The sequence below is a fragment of the Haliotis cracherodii genome, unplaced genomic scaffold (assembly GCF_022045235.1).
Source record: "Haliotis cracherodii isolate W230 unplaced genomic scaffold, xgHalCrac1.p SCAF_20, whole genome shotgun sequence".
Taxonomy (NCBI): Eukaryota; Metazoa; Mollusca; class Gastropoda; order Lepetellida; family Haliotidae; genus Haliotis; species Haliotis cracherodii.
Genome location: NW_027266276.1, coordinates 14292159 through 14312908, shown reverse-complemented (window position 1 = coordinate 14312908; position 20750 = coordinate 14292159). Strand labels below are relative to the sequence as shown.

Sequence of the window (20750 nt, the reverse complement as noted above, 5' to 3'; positions counted from 1 at the left end):
AATATCTGTGCTTCAAACCATGGACCAAGTTGATATGCGATATGGAACTGTGATATAGAACTGTGCAATCACTTGTGTAGTACTGAGTTAGTGCTGAACTAAGACATAACACCATCTGAGCTGCTGAATATCTGTGCTTCAAACCATGGACCAAGTTGATATGCGATATGGAACTGTGATATAGAACTGTGCAATCACTTGTGTAGTACAGAGTTAGTGCTGAACTAAGACATAACACCATCTGAGCTGCTGAATATCTGTGCTTCAAACCATGGACCAAGTTGATATGCGATATGGAACTGTGATATAGAACTGTGCAATCACTTGTGTAGTACAGAGTTACTGCTGAACTAAGACATAACACCATCTGAGCTGCTGAATATCTGTGCTTCAAACCATGGACCAAGTTGATATGCGATATGGAACTGTGATATAGAACTGTGCAATCACTTGTGTAGTACAGAGTAAGTGCTGAACTAAGACATAACACCATCTGAGCTGCTGAATATCTGTGCTTCAAACCATGGACCAAGTTGATATGCGATATGGAACTGTGATATAGAACTGTGCAATCACTTGTGTAGTACAGAGTTAGTGCTGAACTAAGACATAACACCATCTGAGCTGCTGAATATCTGTGCTTCAAACCATGGACCAAGTTGATATGCGATATGGAACTGTGATATAGAACTGTGCAATCACTTGTGTAGTACAGAGTTAGTGCTGAACTAAGACATAACACCATCTGAGCTGCTGAATATCTGTGCTTCAAACCATGGACCAAGTTGATATGCGATATGGAACTGTGATATAGAACTGTGCAATCACTTGTGTAGTACAGAGTTAGTGCTGAACTAAGACATAACACCATCTGAGCTGCTGAATATCTGTGCTTCAAACCATGGACCAAGTTGATATGCGATATGGAACTGTGATATAGAACTGTGCAATCACTTGTGTAGTACAGAGTTAGTGCTGAACTAAGACATAACACCATCTGAGCTGCTGAATATCTGTGCTTCAAACCATGGACCAAGTTGATATGCGATATGGAACTGTGATATAGAACTGTGCAATCACTTGTGTAGTACAGAGTTAGTGCTGAACTAAGACATAACACCATCTGAGCTGCTGAATATCTGTGCTTCAAACCATGGACCAAGTTGATATGCGATATGGAACTGTGATATAGAACTGTGCAATCACTTGTGTAGTACAGAGTTACTGCTGAACTAAGACATAACACCATCTGAGCTGCTGAATATCTGTGCTTCAAACCATGGACCAAGTTGATATGCGATATGGAACTGTGATATAGAACTGTGCAATCACTTGTGTAGTACAGAGTTAGTGCTGAACTAAGACATAACACCATCTGAGCTGCTGAATATCTGTGCTTCAAACCATGGACCAAGTTGATATGCGATATGGAACTGTGATATAGAACTGTGCAATCACTTGTGTAGTACAGAGTTAGTGCTGAACTAAGACATAACACCATCTGAGCTGCTGAATATATGTGCTTCAAACCATGGACCAAGTTGATATGCGATATGGAACTGTGATATAGAACTGTGCAATCACTTGTGTAGTACAGAGTTAGTGCTGAACTAAGACATAACACCATCTGAGCTGCTGAATATCTGTGCTTCAAACCATGGACCAAGTTGATATGCGATATGGAACTGTGATATAGAACTGTGCAATCACTTGTGTAGTACAGAGTTAGTGCTGAACTAAGACATAACACCATCTGAGCTGCTGAATATCTGTGCTTCAAACCATGGACCAAGTTGATATGCGATATGGAACTGTGATATAGAACTGTGCAATCACTTGTGTAGTACTGAGTTAGCGCTGAATTAAGACATAACACCATCTGAGCTGCTGAATATCTGTGCTTCAAACCATGGACCAAGTTGATATGCGATATGGAACTGTGATATAGAACTGTGCAATCACTTGTGTAGTACAGAGTTAGTGCTGAACTAAGACATAACACCATCTGAGCTGCTGAATATCTGTGCTTCAAACCATGGACCAAGTTGATATGCGATATGGAACTGTGATATAGAACTGTGCAATCACTTGTGTAGTACAGAGTTAGTGCTGAACTAAGACATAACACCATCTGAGCTGCTGAATATCTGTGCTTCAAACCATGGACCAAGTTGATATGTGATATGGAACTGTGATATAGAACTGTGCAATCACTTGTGTAGTACAGAGTTAGTGCTGAACTAAGACATAACACCATCTGAGCTGCTGAATATCTGTGCTTCAAACCATGGACCAAGTTGATATGCGATATGGAACTGTGATATAGAACTGTGCAATCACTTGTGTAGTACAGAGTTAGTGCTGAACTAAGACATAACACCATCTGAGCTGCTGAATATCTGTGCTTCAAACCATGGACCAAGTTGATATGCGATATGGAACTGTGATATAGAACTGTGCAATCACTTGTGTAGTACAGAGTTAGTGCTGAACTAAGACATAACACCATCTGAGCTGCTGAATATCTGTGCTTCAAACCATGGACCAAGTTGATATGCGATATGGAACTGTGATATAGAACTGTGCAATCACTTGTGTAGTACTGAGTTAGCGCTGAATTAAGACATAACACCATCTGAGCTGCTGAATATCTGTGCTTCAAACCATGGACCAAGTTGATATGCGATATGGAACTGTGATATAGAACTGTGCAATCACTTGTGTAGTACAGAGTTAGTGCTGAACTAAGACATAACACCATCTGAGCTGCTGAATATCTGTGCTTCAAACCATGGACCAAGTTGATATGCGATATGGAACTGTGATATAGAACTGTGCAATCACTTGTGTAGTACAGAGTTAGTGCTGAACTAAGACATAACACCATCTGAGCTGCTGAATATCTGTGCTTCAAACCATGGACCAAGTTGATATGCGATATGGAACTGTGATATAGAACTGTGCAATCACTTGTGTAGTACAGAGTTAGTGCTGAACTAAGACATAACACCATCTGAGCTGCTGAATATCTGTGCTTCAAACCATGGACCAAGTTGATATGTGATATGGAACTGTGATATAGAACTGTGCAATCACTTGTGTAGTACAGAGTTAGTGCTGAACTAAGACATAACACCATCTGAGCTGCTGAATATCTGTGCTTCAAACCATGGACCAAGTTGATATGCGATATGGAACTGTGATATAGAACTGTGCAATCACTTGTGTAGTACAGAGTTAGTGCTGAACTAAGACATAACACCATCTGAGCTGCTGAATATCTGTGCTTCAAACCATGGACCAAGTTGATATGCGATATGGAACTGTGATATAGAACTGTGCAATCACTTGTGTAGTACAGAGTTAGTGCTGAACTAAGACATAACACCATCTGAGCTGCTGAATATCTGTGCTTCAAACCATGGACCAAGTTGATATGCGATATGGAACTGTGATATAGAACTGTGCAATCACTTGTGTAGTACAGAGTTAGTGCTGAACTAAGACATAACACCATCTGAGCTGCTGAATATATGTGCTTCAAACCATGGACCAAGTTGATATGCGATATGGAACTGTGATATAGAACTGTGCAATCACTTGTGTAGTACAGAGTTAGTGCTGAACTAAGACATAACACCATCTGAGCTGCTGAATATATGTGCTTCAAACCATGGACCAAGTTGATATGCGATATGGAACTGTGATATAGAACTGTGCAATCACTTGTGTAGTACAGAGTTAGTGCTGAACTAAGACATAACACCATCTGAGCTGCTGAATATATGTGCTTCAAACCATGGACCAAGTTGATATGCGATATGGAACTGTGATATAGAACTGTGCAATCACTTGTGTAGTACAGAGTTAGTGCTGAACTAAGACATAACACCATCTGAGCTGCTGAATATCTGTGCTTCAAACCATGGACCAAGTTGATATGCGATATGGAACTGTGATATAGAACTGTGCAATCACTTGTGTAGTACTGAGTTAGTGCTGAACTAAGACATAACACCATCTGAGCTGCTGAATATCTGTGCTTCAAACCATGGACCAAGTTGATATGCGATATGGAACTGTGATATAGAACTGTGCAATCACTTGTGTAGTACAGAGTTAGTGCTGAACTAAGACATAACACCATCTGAGCTGCTGAATATCTGTGCTTCAAACCATGGACCAAGTTGATATGCGATATGGAACTGTGATATAGAACTGTGCAATCACTTGTGTAGTACTGAGTTAGTGCTGAACTAAGACATAACACCATCTGAGCTGCTGAATATATGTGCTTCAAACCATGGACCAAGTTGATATGCGATATGGAACTGTGATATAGAACTGTGCAATCACTTGTGTAGTACAGAGTTAGTGCTGAACTAAGACATAACACCATCTGAGCTGCTGAATATCTGTGCTTCAAACCATGGACCAAGTTGATATGCGATATGGAACTGTGATATAGAACTGTGCAATCACTTGTGTAGTACAGAGTTAGTGCTGAACTAAGACATAACACCATCTGAGCTGCTGAATATCTGTGCTTCAAACCATGGACCAAGTTGATATGCGATATGGAACTGTGATATAGAACTGTGCAATCACTTGTGTAGTACAGAGTTAGTGCTGAACTAAGACATAACACCATCTGAGCTGCTGAATATATGTGCTTCAAACCATGGACCAAGTTGATATGCGATATGGAACTGTGATATAGAACTGTGCAATCACTTGTGTAGTACAGAGTTAGTGCTGAACTAAGACATAACACCATCTGAGCTGCTGAATATATGTGCTTCAAACCATGGACCAAGTTGATATGCGATATGGAACTGTGATATAGAACTGTGCAATCACTTGTGTAGTACAGAGTTAGTGCTGAACTAAGACATAACACCATCTGAGCTGCTGAATATCTGTGCTTCAAACCATGGACCAAGTTGATATGCGATATGGAACTGTGATATAGAACTGTGCAATCACTTGTGTAGTACAGAGTTAGTGCTGAACTAAGACATAACACCATCTGAGCTGCTGAATATCTGTGCTTCAAACCATGGACCAAGTTGATATGCGATATGGAACTGTGATATAGAACTGTGCAATCACTTGTGTAGTACTGAGTTAGTGCTGAACTAAGACATAACACCATCTGAGCTGCTGAATATCTGTGCTTCAAACCATGGACCAAGTTGATATGCGATATGGAACTGTGATATAGAACTGTGCAATCACTTGTGTAGTACAGAGTTAGTGCTGAACTAAGACATAACACCATCTGAGCTGCTGAATATATGTGCTTCAAACCATGGACCAAGTTGATATGCAATATGGAACTGTGATATAGAACTGTGCAATCACTTGTGTAGTACAGAGTTAGTGCTGAACTAAGACATAACACCATCTGAGCTGCTGAATATCTGTGCTTCAAACCATGGACCAAGTTGATATGCGATATGGAACTGTGATATAGAACTGTGCAATCACTTGTGTAGTACAGAGTTAGTGCTGAACTAAGACATAACACCATCTGAGCTGCTGAATATCTGTGCTTCAAACCATGGACCAAGTTGATATGCGATATGGAACTGTGATATAGAACTGTGCAATCACTTGTGTAGTACAGAGTTAGTGCTGAACTAAGACATAACACCATCTGAGCTGCTGAATATCTGTGCTTCAAACCATGGACCAAGTTGATATGCGATATGGAACTGTGATATAGAACTGTGCAATCACTTGTGTAGTACAGAGTTACTGCTGAACTAAGACATAACACCATCTGAGCTGCTGAATATCTGTGCTTCAAACCATGGACCAAGTTGATATGCGATATGGAACTGTGATATAGAACTGTGCAATCACTTGTGTAGTACAGAGTTAGTGCTGAACTAAGACATAACACCATCTGAGCTGCTGTATATATGTGCTTCAAACCATGGACCAAGTTGATATGCGATATGGAACTGTGATATAGAACTGTGCAATCACTTGTGTAGTACAGAGTTAGTGCTGAACTAAGACATAACACCATCTGAGCTGCTGAATATCTGTGCTTCAAACCATGGACCAAGTTGATATGCGATATGGAACTGTGATATAGAACTGTGCAATCACTTGTGTAGTACAGAGTTAGTGCTGAACTAAGACATAACACCATCTGAGCTGCTGAATATCTGTGCTTCAAACCATGGACCAAGTTGATATGCGATATGGAACTGTGATATAGAACTGTGCAATCACTTGTGTAGTACAGAGTTAGTGCTGAACTAAGACATAACACCATCTGAGCTGCTGAATATCTGTGCTTCAAACCATGGACCAAGTTGATATGCGATATGGAACTGTGATATAGAACTGTGCAATCACTTGTGTAGTACAGAGTTAGTGCTGAACTAAGACATAACACCATCTGAGCTGCTGAATATCTGTGCTTCAAACCATGGACCAAGTTGATATGCGATATGGAACTGTGATATAGAACTGTGCAATCACTTGTGTAGTACTGAGTTAGTGCTGAACTAAGACATAACACCATCTGAGCTGCTGAATATATGTGCTTCAAACCATGGACCAAGTTGATATGCGATATGGAACTGTGATATAGAACTGTGCAATCACTTGTGTAGTACAGAGTTAGTGCTGAACTAAGACATAACACCATCTGAGCTGCTGAATATCTGTGCTTCAAACCATGGACCAAGTTGATATGCGATATGGAACTGTGATATAGAACTGTGCAATCACTTGTGTAGTACAGAGTTAGTGCTGAACTAAGACATAACACCATCTGAGCTGCTGAATATATGTGCTTCAAACCATGGACCAAGTTGATATGCGATATGGAACTGTGATATAGAACTGTGCAATCACTTGTGTAGTACAGAGTTAGTGCTGAACTAAGACATAACACCATCTGAGCTGCTGAATATATGTGCTTCAAACCATGGACCAAGTTGATATGCGATATGGAACTGTGATATAGAACTGTGCAATCACTTGTGTAGTACAGAGTTACTGCTGAACTAAGACATAACACCATCTGAGCTGCTGAATATATGTGCTTCAAACCATGGACCAAGTTGATATGCGATATGGAACTGTGATATAGAACTGTGCAATCACTTGTGTAGTACAGAGTTAGTGCTGAACTAAGACATAACACCATCTGAGCTGCTGAATATCTGTGCTTCAAACCATGGACCAAGTTGATATGCGATATGGAACTGTGATATAGAACTGTGCAATCACTTGTGTAGTACAGAGTTAGTGCTGAACTAAGACATAACACCATCTGAGCTGCTGAATATATGTGCTTCAAACCATGGACCAAGTTGATATGCGATATGGAACTGTGATATAGAACTGTGCAATCACTTGTGTAGTACAGAGTTAGTGCTGAACTAAGACATAACACCATCTGAGCTGCTGAATATATGTGCTTCAAACCATGGACCAAGTTGATATGCGATATGGAACTGTGATATAGAACTGTGCAATCACTTGTGTAGTACAGAGTTACTGCTGAACTAAGACATAACACCATCTGAGCTGCTGAATATCTGTGCTTCAAACCATGGACCAAGTTGATATGCGATATGGAACTGTGATATAGAACTGTGCAATCACTTGTGTAGTACAGAGTTAGTGCTGAACTAAGACATATCACCATCTGAGCTGCTGAATATCTGTGCTTCAAACCATGGACCAAGTTGATATGCGATATGGAACTGTGATATAGAACTGTGCAATCACTTGTGTAGTACAGAGTTAGTGCTGAACTAAGACATAACACCATCTGAGCTGCTGAATATCTGTGCTTCAAACCATGGACCAAGTTGATATGCGATATGGAACTGTGATATAGAACTGTGCAATCACTTGTGTAGTACAGAGTTAGTGCTGAACTAAGACATAACACCATCTGAGCTGCTGAATATATGTGCTTCAAACCATGGACCAAGTTGATATGCGATATGGAACTGTGATATAGAACTGTGCAATCACTTGTGTAGTACAGAGTTAGTGCTGAACTAAGACATAACACCATCTGAGCTGCTGAATATATGTGCTTCAAACCATGGACCAAGTTGATATGCGATATGGAACTGTGATATAGAACTGTGCAATCACTTGTGTAGTACAGAGTTAGTGCTGAACTAAGACATAACACCATCTGAGCTGCTGAATATATGTGCTTCAAACCATGGACCAAGTTGATATGCGATATGGAACTGTGATATAGAACTGTGCAATCACTTGTGTAGTACAGAGTTAGTGCTGAACTAAGACATAACACCATCTGAGCTGCTGAATATATGTGCTTCAAACCATGGACCAAGTTGATATGCGATATGGAACTGTGATATAGAACTGTGCAATCACTTGTGTAGTACAGAGTTAGTGCTGAACTAAGACATAACACCATCTGAGCTGCTGAATATATGTGCTTCAAACCATGGACCAAGTTGATATGCGATATGGAACTGTGATATAGAACTGTGCAATCACTTGTGTAGTACAGAGTTAGTGCTGAACTAAGACATAACACCATCTGAGCTGCTGAATATATGTGCTTCAAACCATGGACCAAGTTGATATGCGATATGGAACTGTGATATAGAACTGTGCAATCACTTGTGTAGTACAGAGTTAGTGCTGAACTAAGACATAACACCATCTGAGCTGCTGAATATATGTGCTTCAAACCATGGACCAAGTTGATATGCGATATGGAACTGTGATATAGAACTGTGCAATCACTTGTGTAGTACAGAGTTAGTGCTGAACTAAGACATAACACCATCTGAGCTGCTGAATATATGTGCTTCAAACCATGGACCAAGTTGATATGCGATATGGAACTGTGATATAGAACTGTGCAATCACTTGTGTAGTACAGAGTTAGTGCTGAACTAAGACATAACACCATCTGAGCTGCTGAATATCTGTGCTTCAAACCATGGACCAAGTTGATATGCGATATGGAACTGTGATATAGAACTGTGCAATCACTTGTGTAGTACAGAGTTAGTGCTGAACTAAGACATAACACCATCTGAGCTGCTGAATATATGTGCTTCAAACCATGGACCAAGTTGATATGCGATATGGAACTGTGATATAGAACTGTGCAATCACTTGTGTAGTACAGAGTTAGTGCTGAACTAAGACATAACACCATCTGAGCTGCTGAATATATGTGCTTCAAACCATGGACCAAGTTGATATGCGATATGGAACTGTGATATAGAACTGTGCAATCACTTGTGTAGTACAGAGTTAGTGCTGAACTAAGACATAACACCATCTGAGCTGCTGAATATCTGTGCTTCAAACCATGGACCAAGTTGATATGCGATATGGAACTGTGATATAGAACTGTGCAATCACTTGTGTAGTACAGAGTTAGTGCTGAACTAAGACATAACACCATCTGAGCTGCTGAATATCTGTGCTTCAAACCATGGACCAAGTTGATATGCGATATGGAACTGTGATATAGAACTGTGCAATCACTTGTGTAGTACAGAGTTACTGCTGAACTAAGAACTGTGTGCCTATGGTACATGGTATATGGTACATGTTAAGAACTGTGATACAATGTATATAATACCATTAATGTAACACAATACTTGAGTTTGAATCAGAATTGTGAGAGGTGATGAGGTAAGCTGGCTCAAGTTATTTTCAGGGGAGGTTATTGCAGTTCAGTTAACATGGGAATTGACCCATGGGTATGCATAGCATGTGAATCGATACAGGGGTTTGTATAGCATGTGAATCGATACATAGGTATGTATAGCATGTGAATCAATACATGGATATGTATAGCATGTGAATCGATACAGGGGCATGTATAGCATGTGAATCAATACAGGGGTATGTATAGCATCTGAATCGATACAGGGGTATGTATAGCATGTGAATCGATACATGGGTATGCATAGCATTTGAATCGATATATGGGTATGCATAGCATGTGAATCAATATATGGGTATGTATAGCATGTGAATCGATACATGGGTATGCATAGCATTTGAATCGATACATGGGTATGCAAATCATGTGAACCGATACATGGGTATGCATAGCATGTGAAACGATACATGGGTATGCATAGCATGTGAATCATTACATGGGAATGCTTAGCATTTGAATCGATATATGGGTATGCATAGCATGTGAATCGATACATGGGTATGCATAACATGTGAATCGATATATGGGTATGCATAGCATTTGAATCGTTATATGGGTATGCATAGCATGTGAATCGATACATGGGTATGCATAACATGGGTATGCATAACATGTGAATCGATACATGGGTATGCATAGCATTTGAATCGTTATATGGGTATGCATAGCATGTGAATCAATACATGGGTATGCATAGCATGTGAATCGATACATGGGTATGTATAGCATGTGAATCAATACATGGGTATGTATAGCATGTGAATTGATACATGGGTATGTATAGCATGTGAATCGATACATGGGTATGTATAGCATGTGAATCGATACATGGGTATGCATAGCATGTGAATCGATACATGGGTATGCATAGCATGTGAATCGATACATGGGTATGCATAGCATGTGAATCGATACATGGGTATGCAAATCATGTGAACCGATACATGGGTATGCATAGCATGTGAATCGATACATGGGTATGCATAGCACGTGAATCATTACATGGGAATGCATAGCATTTGAATCGATATATGGGTATGCATAGCATGTGAATCGATACATGGTTATGCATAACATGTGAATCAATACATGGGTATGCATAGCATGTGAATCGATACATGGGTATGTATAGCATGTGAATCGATACAGGGGTATGCATGGCATTTGAATCGTTGTATGGGTATGCATAGCATGTGAATCGATACATGGGTATGCCTAGCACTTCTCCTATCAGCTGTAAATTCACGATGCAGTGACCCAGCCTCCAGAATCCATCATAACATAAATCTTGTTATGATATTTGATATGTTTATCTAACTGTCACTATGAAATGAAGTGCTGTAATTCATGACATGTACTGTATCCTGTTTGTCGTCCTCCACGTTATTTAAAAACCGACAAGGACAAATCTGACCCAATGTCACCTGTGTTCATATACCCATACAGGGCCCCAATTCAGGTCACAGTGAAGGACCTCAGAGGTCACAGATGCACCAAGAACCGATAATCCCACACTGACAGCTGTCCTCGTGATACGCACCGCATTCATAATACACTGATTTTGAATAATATACCCACTGGCTTCAAAGTGGACATACATTTAATTTCAAGTGGGCTGATTATTTGTTTGGGGTAAGATTCGGCGCCGACATTGGTCCAATATTAACGTTTATGCCTACCCTACCAACTTACCTTAATGTACTTCTCTTCGGCCATTGTGAAAATATATTTGATTCAGGTAAAACGGTTAAATCCAAAGAGCTCAGTCAAACACGTTGTGCCATTGTGTACGCCTCGTGTGGAAAGGGTGGTGAAACGACAGTTACCTCCCTTAGGCTGTAGTCGCGGATTCCGACCCATTCAGCGTGTGGTGACGGTGTTAGAACTAACGGATTGATAAAGATAAAATAATATGTTACTCTGTCGCAGTTTGTTGTTAGAATAATCATTTACTTGCAGGCGCAAAAGATTACATTCATTATTATTTTAATTCCACGCAGGACATGCCACACTCCTCGTTGTATTATTGCTATAATTATCATGAATATGTAAATATAAATTGGGTCGCTGTTCGTAGTTAGGTAAATCATTCACTTGTATGCGCGAAAGATAACATTCATTATTATTTTAATTCATTGAACGAGATGTCACACTCTCCGTTGAAGTATTTGCTGTGAATTATCATGAATATGGAATCACACGTGCGTAAGTTTGCCAATAAGCCTTGAAATATTTTGTTATTTTCATTTTGCCTAAATTATGTTCACACTTGAAATAACGTTCATTTACAATATAATTAATGGCGATGTACTTATCTATATTGTGGCTCCACGACCTACATCGAACTGCACTCTACAGATGCATACGTGAGAAATTTACACATGATACACAGTAGCAACATATAGGGCTTGTTTCATGGAGAGTAGTCAGTGTCTGAATAACCAGACACTGTATCTGTATGATTTGCGTAAAGATGGCCATTTAAAAGGTCAAAAGAAAATCACTTTCGCTTTTAAAAAATAAACGAGTACATAAAAATTGATACGTGCCAAACATGGTATATGAATAGAGAATCTCACCCGAGTGTCTTTTGATATCAAATATATCAACACGAGTTGATAAAAGTGGAAAAATTCCGAGGCTTGCCGAGGATTTTTGCCACTTTTATCAACGAGCGTTGATATATTTGATATCAAAAGTCACGAGTGTGAGATTTTATTTATCATCCAACATCATTCTTCCAACTATCAATTTGTAGACAATAATTAGCAGTGTCTTCAGCGTAAAAAGTACTGCTAACAGCATCAGTAACAGAGCCATTAGTGATGTCATTTGATTGTGACGTCATGGTAACCTGTGACGTCACAATGGTCTGCAATGCATTGTGATGTAATTTCATTGCAGCGATATCTACAGTGTAGATGTCGCTTGATCTCATCCAAGCGATATCTCCTGTGGGAGCCAGTTTTGGATGATAAATAATATTTTCCCTAGGGTCATATCATGAGACAACAGTGTATTGTTTCCATCATCCGGGCGGCATCATTGACGTCATTCGAATCTTATTGTGACGTGAGGTCGGAATGACGTCACACTAGAAACGACGTCATAGCTGAAGATCGTTGACGTCATTCGACAAATTATGGTTCCGCTGTTGTTGCGACTTGCTGTCCTTATACAGGTAAACACTTAAGTTCGCCTCTGTATGTAGACATCTTCTTCGGTAATAGGGGGCACGAGTGGCCCAGTCGTCTCATACCCCGTTCACTGTGTGATGCACAACATTTACTAAGGTAAGTAATTTTACACATGTGTAACTATACATACGTATATGTGAATTTACTATGCGTTCACTTGAAAAGCATCTTAGCTGTGTAAATAAAGTATGTAAATTGTGTAAGGCACACATATTCGTCAGTCTGTTCACGACTTTCAACACAAAACAGGTTGTTTTCTAATCAAAGTTGAATGAGAAGAGAGTTACTTCACCGAAAATTTTCGCGTGAAGCTATTGTGTTTTATTTAATTTGTACACAAAGTTTTGACTCCTTGAAACCAAAAGAAAACACCGTCCGCTCAACTCTGTATATACACACAAAAGTTGACCATTTGTTTGGTGTTGGCAAAAGAACAGATATTAGTTAGATCATCCTCTTACGTTGACATTTGCACCTGCTCCAGACATGACGCAAATTTGATCCAGGTGTAAATATACACACACGAGTAACGCGTTCACATGACAAGTATACTCACGTATGTATACTCACGTATGTATTTCTACACACGTGTGCGCATTTATTACCCACGTGGTGAAGATACAGGTGGTAAGATACTAAATCCGTACGTCACACGTGTGTCGTACAAGGTTGACCTTGTTTTATTCGTTTTGATTGGATAACCGTGACCTCTGTCACACCGGGACTACCTTTTTCATTCATAAAAAAATCGCGAGACGTCATTCATTTTGCGATTACAAGGCAGAACTGAAGAAATTCATGAGAATGAGAGATATTTACAAACACTGTATTAAACCAAACAAGATAGTCACACGCATCAAATTCGGTTTGCATTCTATATAAGTTATGCATAGAGCTTCTACAGACATATAATCGAGCTAGATCTATAAATCGATTTACAATGTACGACTGCCGATCGAGCGCGTCCCTTGAGCGTGACGCCCCCGTCCACTTTCGCAACTTTCAAATTGATTTAACGTAAAAGGATAAGCGTGTTTAAACTATCTGGACAGATATCGAGACTTACTTGGGATGATCCGGTTGTGCCATCGGTGTCCCCTTTGAAGCGTATTTTGTGGCGCTGTTTCGGGAGGTGTTGTTCATGAATGAACGTACACGACAGCACGACCAGATCACTTAAAGTTCACAGTTCCGATACAAATCATTCGAAAACTCCGTGGAAGTGTGCCTGACTTCTGATTTTGTGGCCCCAAACATCCCAAATGTGAACAATAACATTCCCTATCTCTAGCGTAAAACGCTGTGAGTGGATCGCGGTTGTCTTTTCTTATTCCGGTGGCGACCTTGCCCTTCGATCGTTCGAAGCTGTCATTGACAAGAAGGCAGATTTGAGTTTGTTGATTTTCACGTCTTCAGTAAAGGGTGGTACAGTTAACATGAATGTCTTTGGCAGTCTGATTTCCCTCTTCCAAAATGGTACGGACATGATATAAATTCAGCTGATGGATCAAGGAAACCGAACCATTTTATGTGCACAGACGGGACCACGGCAGTGCGAGCGACTGTTGGTCCGATATTCAAAGCGCGGCGCTAATGTGACATCTCAAATTTTCTTATCGGTGTCCCGCGTACTAACAACATTGCGCTTGAATTACCATAAGTTGAAGACTTTCTTCCAAAAGCATCTTGAGGGTCGGTGCTGGTTTGTTTGCAAACAGAACAGCAGGCGCATGTTGTTAATGCGTATGCATAAACATGTCAACAATGCCCATATTTGGTCATATATCAATATTCATGCGCAACCAGATTTTGCAACCGGTTTCAGTTTAGTCTGTCAACGAACGAAAGTTGTTATGTATTTACACTTTAATATATATTTAACGTGAGTAATAAATAAAATACCACACTCATTCTCGTCAGATACCATTTTTACGAAACGAGTGGACTTTCTATGGTATCTGACCTCGCTTTCGCTCGGTCAGATACCATAGAAAGTCCACTCGTTTCGTAAAAATGGTATCTGACGAGAATGAGTGTAGTATTCTCTATATACACACATATGTATAGAGGAGCATATGAACTCGGGAATAAGGCGCTGCGATTCGCTGTGCAGAGTTGCGTCCCTTGGGCACGCCAGAAACCTATGATTGTGGGTTCGAATCCCAGTTCGCCTCGATTATGTTTCTAGGTCTGTCAGCACCATACCCGTGCTCGTGGGTTTAAACGAAGTGGTAAACGTCTGAGACCTGCATCACTTCGGGCTTTCCTCCCACATTAAGCTGACACGCCGTGATATAACTGGAATACTGTTAAAATCGGCGTTAAACCCAACTCACTCGATCATTCACTCTTCGGTAATAAACAGAACATTATATTCGTGTTCATGTCAAACTATGTTTAATATCCTCTATTTATTACCCATAGTGTTAGAGTCATAACAATTGTATGTGCACCAGTGCAAATATCCCTTCACGCGCAGCTGTGTATTGTTACGTCATCCAGACGACATTCTTGACGTCATTCGAATCTTATAGTGACGTAATGAAGAACGTAACAAGAGTCTCGATGACTAGCCGATGCATTTATGACTACTTTGTAGATGTGGATCAGACTGAGGATGGTGATATTTTAGCTGCCTTTGCCAATTTTCCAGTTGATCCTGTCAAGAATTTCTTGTTCGACTGTCGAACTCAGACGCCATTTTGGTTTGAGAACGAACCTCAGTCAGCGATTGGTACCATTGCAAGCGGCTGAAATCGCTGTACAACGATGCAACGCGATTGACGCTTTGCAACGCAACCACGGTGTGATACTACTTCTTCACTACGGATATGATATACATAACAAGAAAACACGACGCAAAGAAATGTTGTAGTATACCTACCTATTGATGTAAGGACTTTTACTGTCATAAAGCGCATATGTGTAACCCAAAAGGTAAAACAAACTTTGATTGCGTTTTTTTAAAACCATGAACCATATTTCTCTATCATAGTTACCTCCCTTATTCACACTGTCCAAAAGTGCTAATACCTCGACACACGGAAACGGGTCAACGTTTCCCGCATAGCGATATGCTTAAGGCCTGTCTCCGACCCTCTAGACAGACAGACCCGCTACACGGGTCAACGTTTCACCGAAGCTGAATGCCGGGAAATAGGTCCGAAAGAGCTAGACTGGTATCCTGCCCATCGCCGCCAAGCGGTTGCAAGCAAGGAGCGCAAGCGCTCTAGAACAGGTAAACCTGTCTAGGACAAAGCGCGTCTCCCTCTCATATGATTGTATCGAATAACACAAACATGTTCAGTGTAATAATTTACAGTTAGGAATGTTTTAAAAAGATATTTTCATAATTATTTATGTATTTCGTCTGCACGCATATCATTATATGTGTGACAAAGATAAAGTTTCTTTAAAAGTTTGGTTACATCTTTCCAACTATTACTCAACCCCATGAACTTACTCAAACTATGAACAAATAAAGCTCGGCGCCGTTCAATAAAGTATGGATGATAAAGCGATTATGTCATTCGTATGTGTATCATGACGATTTGACGAAACCGTGTCAGAATAAGTGGTTTGTTTGTGTGTTTTTTAACGCCGCACTCAGCACCATTCCAGCTCTATGACGTATTTGGACAGACAATCCAATCCATAGTCACCTTACAAGACAGGCATAGATTGGTGGGGGCCAATTCCAACCCGAAGTCACCACGCATGCGTCTTCCCGTGGCAAAAGAGCTAACTGCCTATAAACGTCCAGTGAAAATCCAGGGCGGCAATCCACATTGGATGGGGACATTGACGGGTGCAGTTGCATGGTGCCATGAGTGAGTGAGTGAGTATGGTTTTACGCCGCTTTTCGCAATATTCAAGCAATATCACGGCGGAGGACACCAGAAATGGGCTTCAGTCATTATACCCATGTGGGGAATCGAACCTGGGTCTTAGGTGTGACGAGCGAACGCTTTAACCACTAGGCTACCCCACCGCCCCTCATGGTCCCATGAAGTGTATCGTGCACAGCTCATATATATTGTACCTCTTGGCCAGTTTGATGACTTTCTGACGCGATGGAGCTTTAGCCTGGTCCCTAAATAATAAGCAGTCATGTCTCACACATGCGCATGCTGAACTCTTCAAAACAAAAGGAGGGTTCGTGAAATATAATTTTATATAATTTCAGTTATTGCTATTGCAGTTGGTAAATTATGAGAAGAAGATTCTACTGACTTACTATAGTACAAGTCTACGATAGGCCACGCATACTAGTCCTATCAGCAAATATTTACTCACTGGTTAGTAAAGTCTAGTAAACACATGTTAGTGTCTAAGTGGATAATTAGTAAGTAACTATTTCTGTAAGTGTACTTGTTGCTACCCTGTGCGGGACACACACACACACACACACACACACTCGCACGCACTCACTCACTCACTCACTCACCACTCACACGCACTCACTCACTCACTCACACGCACACACACATTGTTCTTTGTGGTTTATCGCGTAGCTTTCTTATATACTAGTACATACATACATACATACATACATACATACATACATACATACATACATACATACATACATACTATTAATTAATTAATTAATTAGTTATGATATTAAGTGTAATAATCTTAAACGATCACCAATAAAGCTGCATACGAATGACATGTTTAGAAATGTTAATAATTAAGTCCAGTGGACTCACTGTTTGCCAGATACATGATAGTGTTGTCCTACATCACGGGCGAGTATATGTACTTGCTGACGCGAAAATGCCGAGTTTACAATGGTGGTGATGACTTAGTTGACAGGCGTGTCACATAGTCAGATGTAAACCACGCATTGAAATCATGGCGACATGCAGGTGACACATTGCACACTGATTCCGTCAGCCACGAGGTGCGTGATAAAACCACCCACGTGGTTAGTCCGTGTCCCTTGAGTTGGCCCTTTTCCCAGGATACCACCCGTGTGGTCATTCCTGAATTCAATAACTATCTGAGGAAATTGTTTCAATTACAAATTAGGTATACATTATGGCTGCAGAAAACAAGATGTGGTTCCTATGGAATCGTGTTTTTGTTTTCAATCTGGAATCCTTTTTCAAACTCACTTTCAGATAAATAAGATATTTGAATATACTTAATGGACAGTACGATTTGTTTGTTTGTCGTTCAACGCCTGGTTCAACAATATTCCAGCTACACGACGGCCTGAATACATGACACATGTTATGGATAGCATCTGTTTTGTATTCTTTGTCACGACGCCGTGACGACACCAGTCACCCAAGTCACCCAGTCTGACCACCCTCTCCATTTGGTTGCCTCTTACGACCAAGTGGCTGGGGGACCAATTCTAACCCAGAATCCCAACGGGGCCACAAAATATGTTCCTGGTGAATGAGAAACTGGAAAGTGAGTGAGTATGGTTTTACGCCGCTTTTAGCAATGTTCCAGCACTATGGGCTTCACACATTGTACCCATGTCGGGTATCGAACCCGGGTCTTCGGCGTGACGAGCGAACGCTTATACTACTAGGCTACCCGACCGCCCCTGAAACTGGAAAGGGTTTTTCTCAAACCTAATGAAATATATATTTACATCTAAATCAATCTTTTTCTCACATAAACGTTTATGTCATTTTTGAATTTTGTGCTAAGGTGTGATAGAAGTAATTTGAAATTATTTTTAGACAATCTAAAAATCTAAATGCGGTCATTTTCAAGTTTCACTATGCACAGACAAAAACCATCATTAACTGTCAGCCGACAAAAGGTTAGGACACAAAAGTGCTATCTGTCTGTCAAATACGGGGTTGTGCAAAGCAAAGGTCACCTTCAAAATTTGCACTACGTGGCTGAGATTAAAGTATGACATACCATAAATCCTTAGCCCCAAGCAAAAAAGCAATCACCGAGTAAGTTTAGTTTAACGCCGTTTGGAAAAAGTGTCTCAGTTGTATCCATAAGGCGCCGCAATACGCTGTGAAGAGTTGTGTCCCTTGGGCACGCCAGAAACCTAAGATTGTGGGTTCGAATCCCGGTTCGTCCCGATTATGTTACGTTTGTCAGCACCATACCGTGTTCGTGGGTTTCACTGAAGTGGTAAACATCTGCGACGTGCATCACTTGGGGCTTTCACTCACGTTAAGCTGACACGCCGTGATATAACAGATATACTGGTCATAGCGGCGTTAAACCCCTCAGTCACTCACACACTAGGGAACCACATAGTATAATAACAGTTGATTTGGGAAGCATCACGTGTGCACATTACTGTACAAGGAACCTAATGCAATGATCTGTGAAGCGCGCCAACGAATCTATATTTTACCTGCATCCTACACCAAACCATATAAGTTTAGTAAGTGTATCGTCATCTTACTGTGAAAGTGAGATCCGATTAGTCCAAGGGGGAACTACGTTTTACTACAAATATCCAATATGTCTCGCGTTGTAGGAAAATAATAAGGTGCCCTATTCAGAAAACAAGTGTCCACAGAACACAGTTAGTTATATATTTGAAGAAAAACATGAGCATCTGAGGTTTGAAAAGTAATTGAGCTTCTAAATATGAAAATAATTTGCTGATCTCATCCCAAAAGTGGAGTAAAACGAAAAGTAACCGTGAAGATACGGAAGACTAGGTATTTTACAAGTGCTTGACGTATTCAATCAAGGGAGGCTACTCTGTTAACCTTGTGATACACCTCGTAGAGCGTTGTGGTAGTGCGACCTCCCATTTTCAGCACGTAATTTTGTGCATTTTGTTTAATTTCAGTCACGTGTAGTGCATCTGTATCAGTGCATATGAATAATCAGGTCTTGACCAGACAGACTTGTGGCTCGTAGCATGAATATCGAACATCGCCATCTGGGTAGAAAAATACAGTCAGGCCACTGAAACCAGGGAGATAAATCATTTTGTTACAACCCGTGAACATTCGGATTCGACATTCAAGACCAACTCGTGTTATTCCGGGACAAGCCGAATAGCGACTCGTGTCCCTCTCGTGGTCATTTTTGCGACTGGGTTCCGTCTAAGCGCAAACGGGATTTCTAAAAGAATTGTCAACTCGTTGCGTTATGATTCACGTATATTTGCCCCATATATCATGTACATTCCAAATGCTTTTGGGGACACGTTATTATTACAGTATTAGACAGTATGATTGAACACATTAACTGTATCTTGGGTATATTGTTAAATGCAAGTGTAGCGGCCATAAAATTTCCGAGTCCCGTGATGGGATTCGAACCACGGACCTTCTGATCAGAGGTCGGACGCCTTGTCCACATGACCAAAGAGGTTAACCCCGTCAGTAAGCTGACAAGGTAAGGATGTCATCTGTGGGATGACTCCACGCCCTGCTACATACTCCCCCGTCAACAGAAGGCACGTCCCGGGCCGCATAGTAGGGTACTGAGGCTTATTTTGCTCAAATTTGATATGAACGTGCTCAGCCCCACGTTGGGCGCCAATGTAGCGGCCATAAAATTTCCGAGTCCCGTGATGGGATTCGAACCACGGACCTTCTGATCAGAGGTCGGACGCCTTGTCCACATGACCAAAGAGGTTAACCCCGTCAGCAAGCTGACAAGGTAAGGATGTCATCTGTGGGATGACTCCACGCCCTGCTACACAAGACATATGTAAAATCAAAAATTATTCCTGAGGGATTCGTTTCCTACGCGCATTCTGATTGGTTTGTCGTATTTTCGCACATAACATTCAACGAGAGGAGGACGAGTCTTCTTGAAGGTTACGGAAAGGGGCGAGTGGAGGTTACGGAAAGGGGCGAGTGGAGGTTACGGAATGGGGTGAGTGGCGACGAATA

The 20750-nt window shown here is 40.8% G+C and overlaps 1 protein-coding gene across 2 annotated transcripts in view; it reads right to left on the bottom strand.

Annotated features, from left to right (window-relative positions):
- The window catches only part of LOC139470345 (hypoxanthine-guanine phosphoribosyltransferase-like), a 45292-nt gene extending 33793 nt beyond the window's left edge, over positions 1-11499 (bottom strand). For both annotated transcript variants that reach the window (XM_071252721.1, XM_071252723.1), the window contains exon 1: positions 11399-11499. In XM_071252721.1, coding sequence (XP_071108822.1) covers positions 11399-11422 — 24 coding nt within the window. In that variant the 5' untranslated portion in view covers positions 11423-11499. The remainder of the gene's footprint in view (positions 1-11398) is intronic.
- Between the last annotated feature and the right edge of the window lie 9251 nt (positions 11500-20750).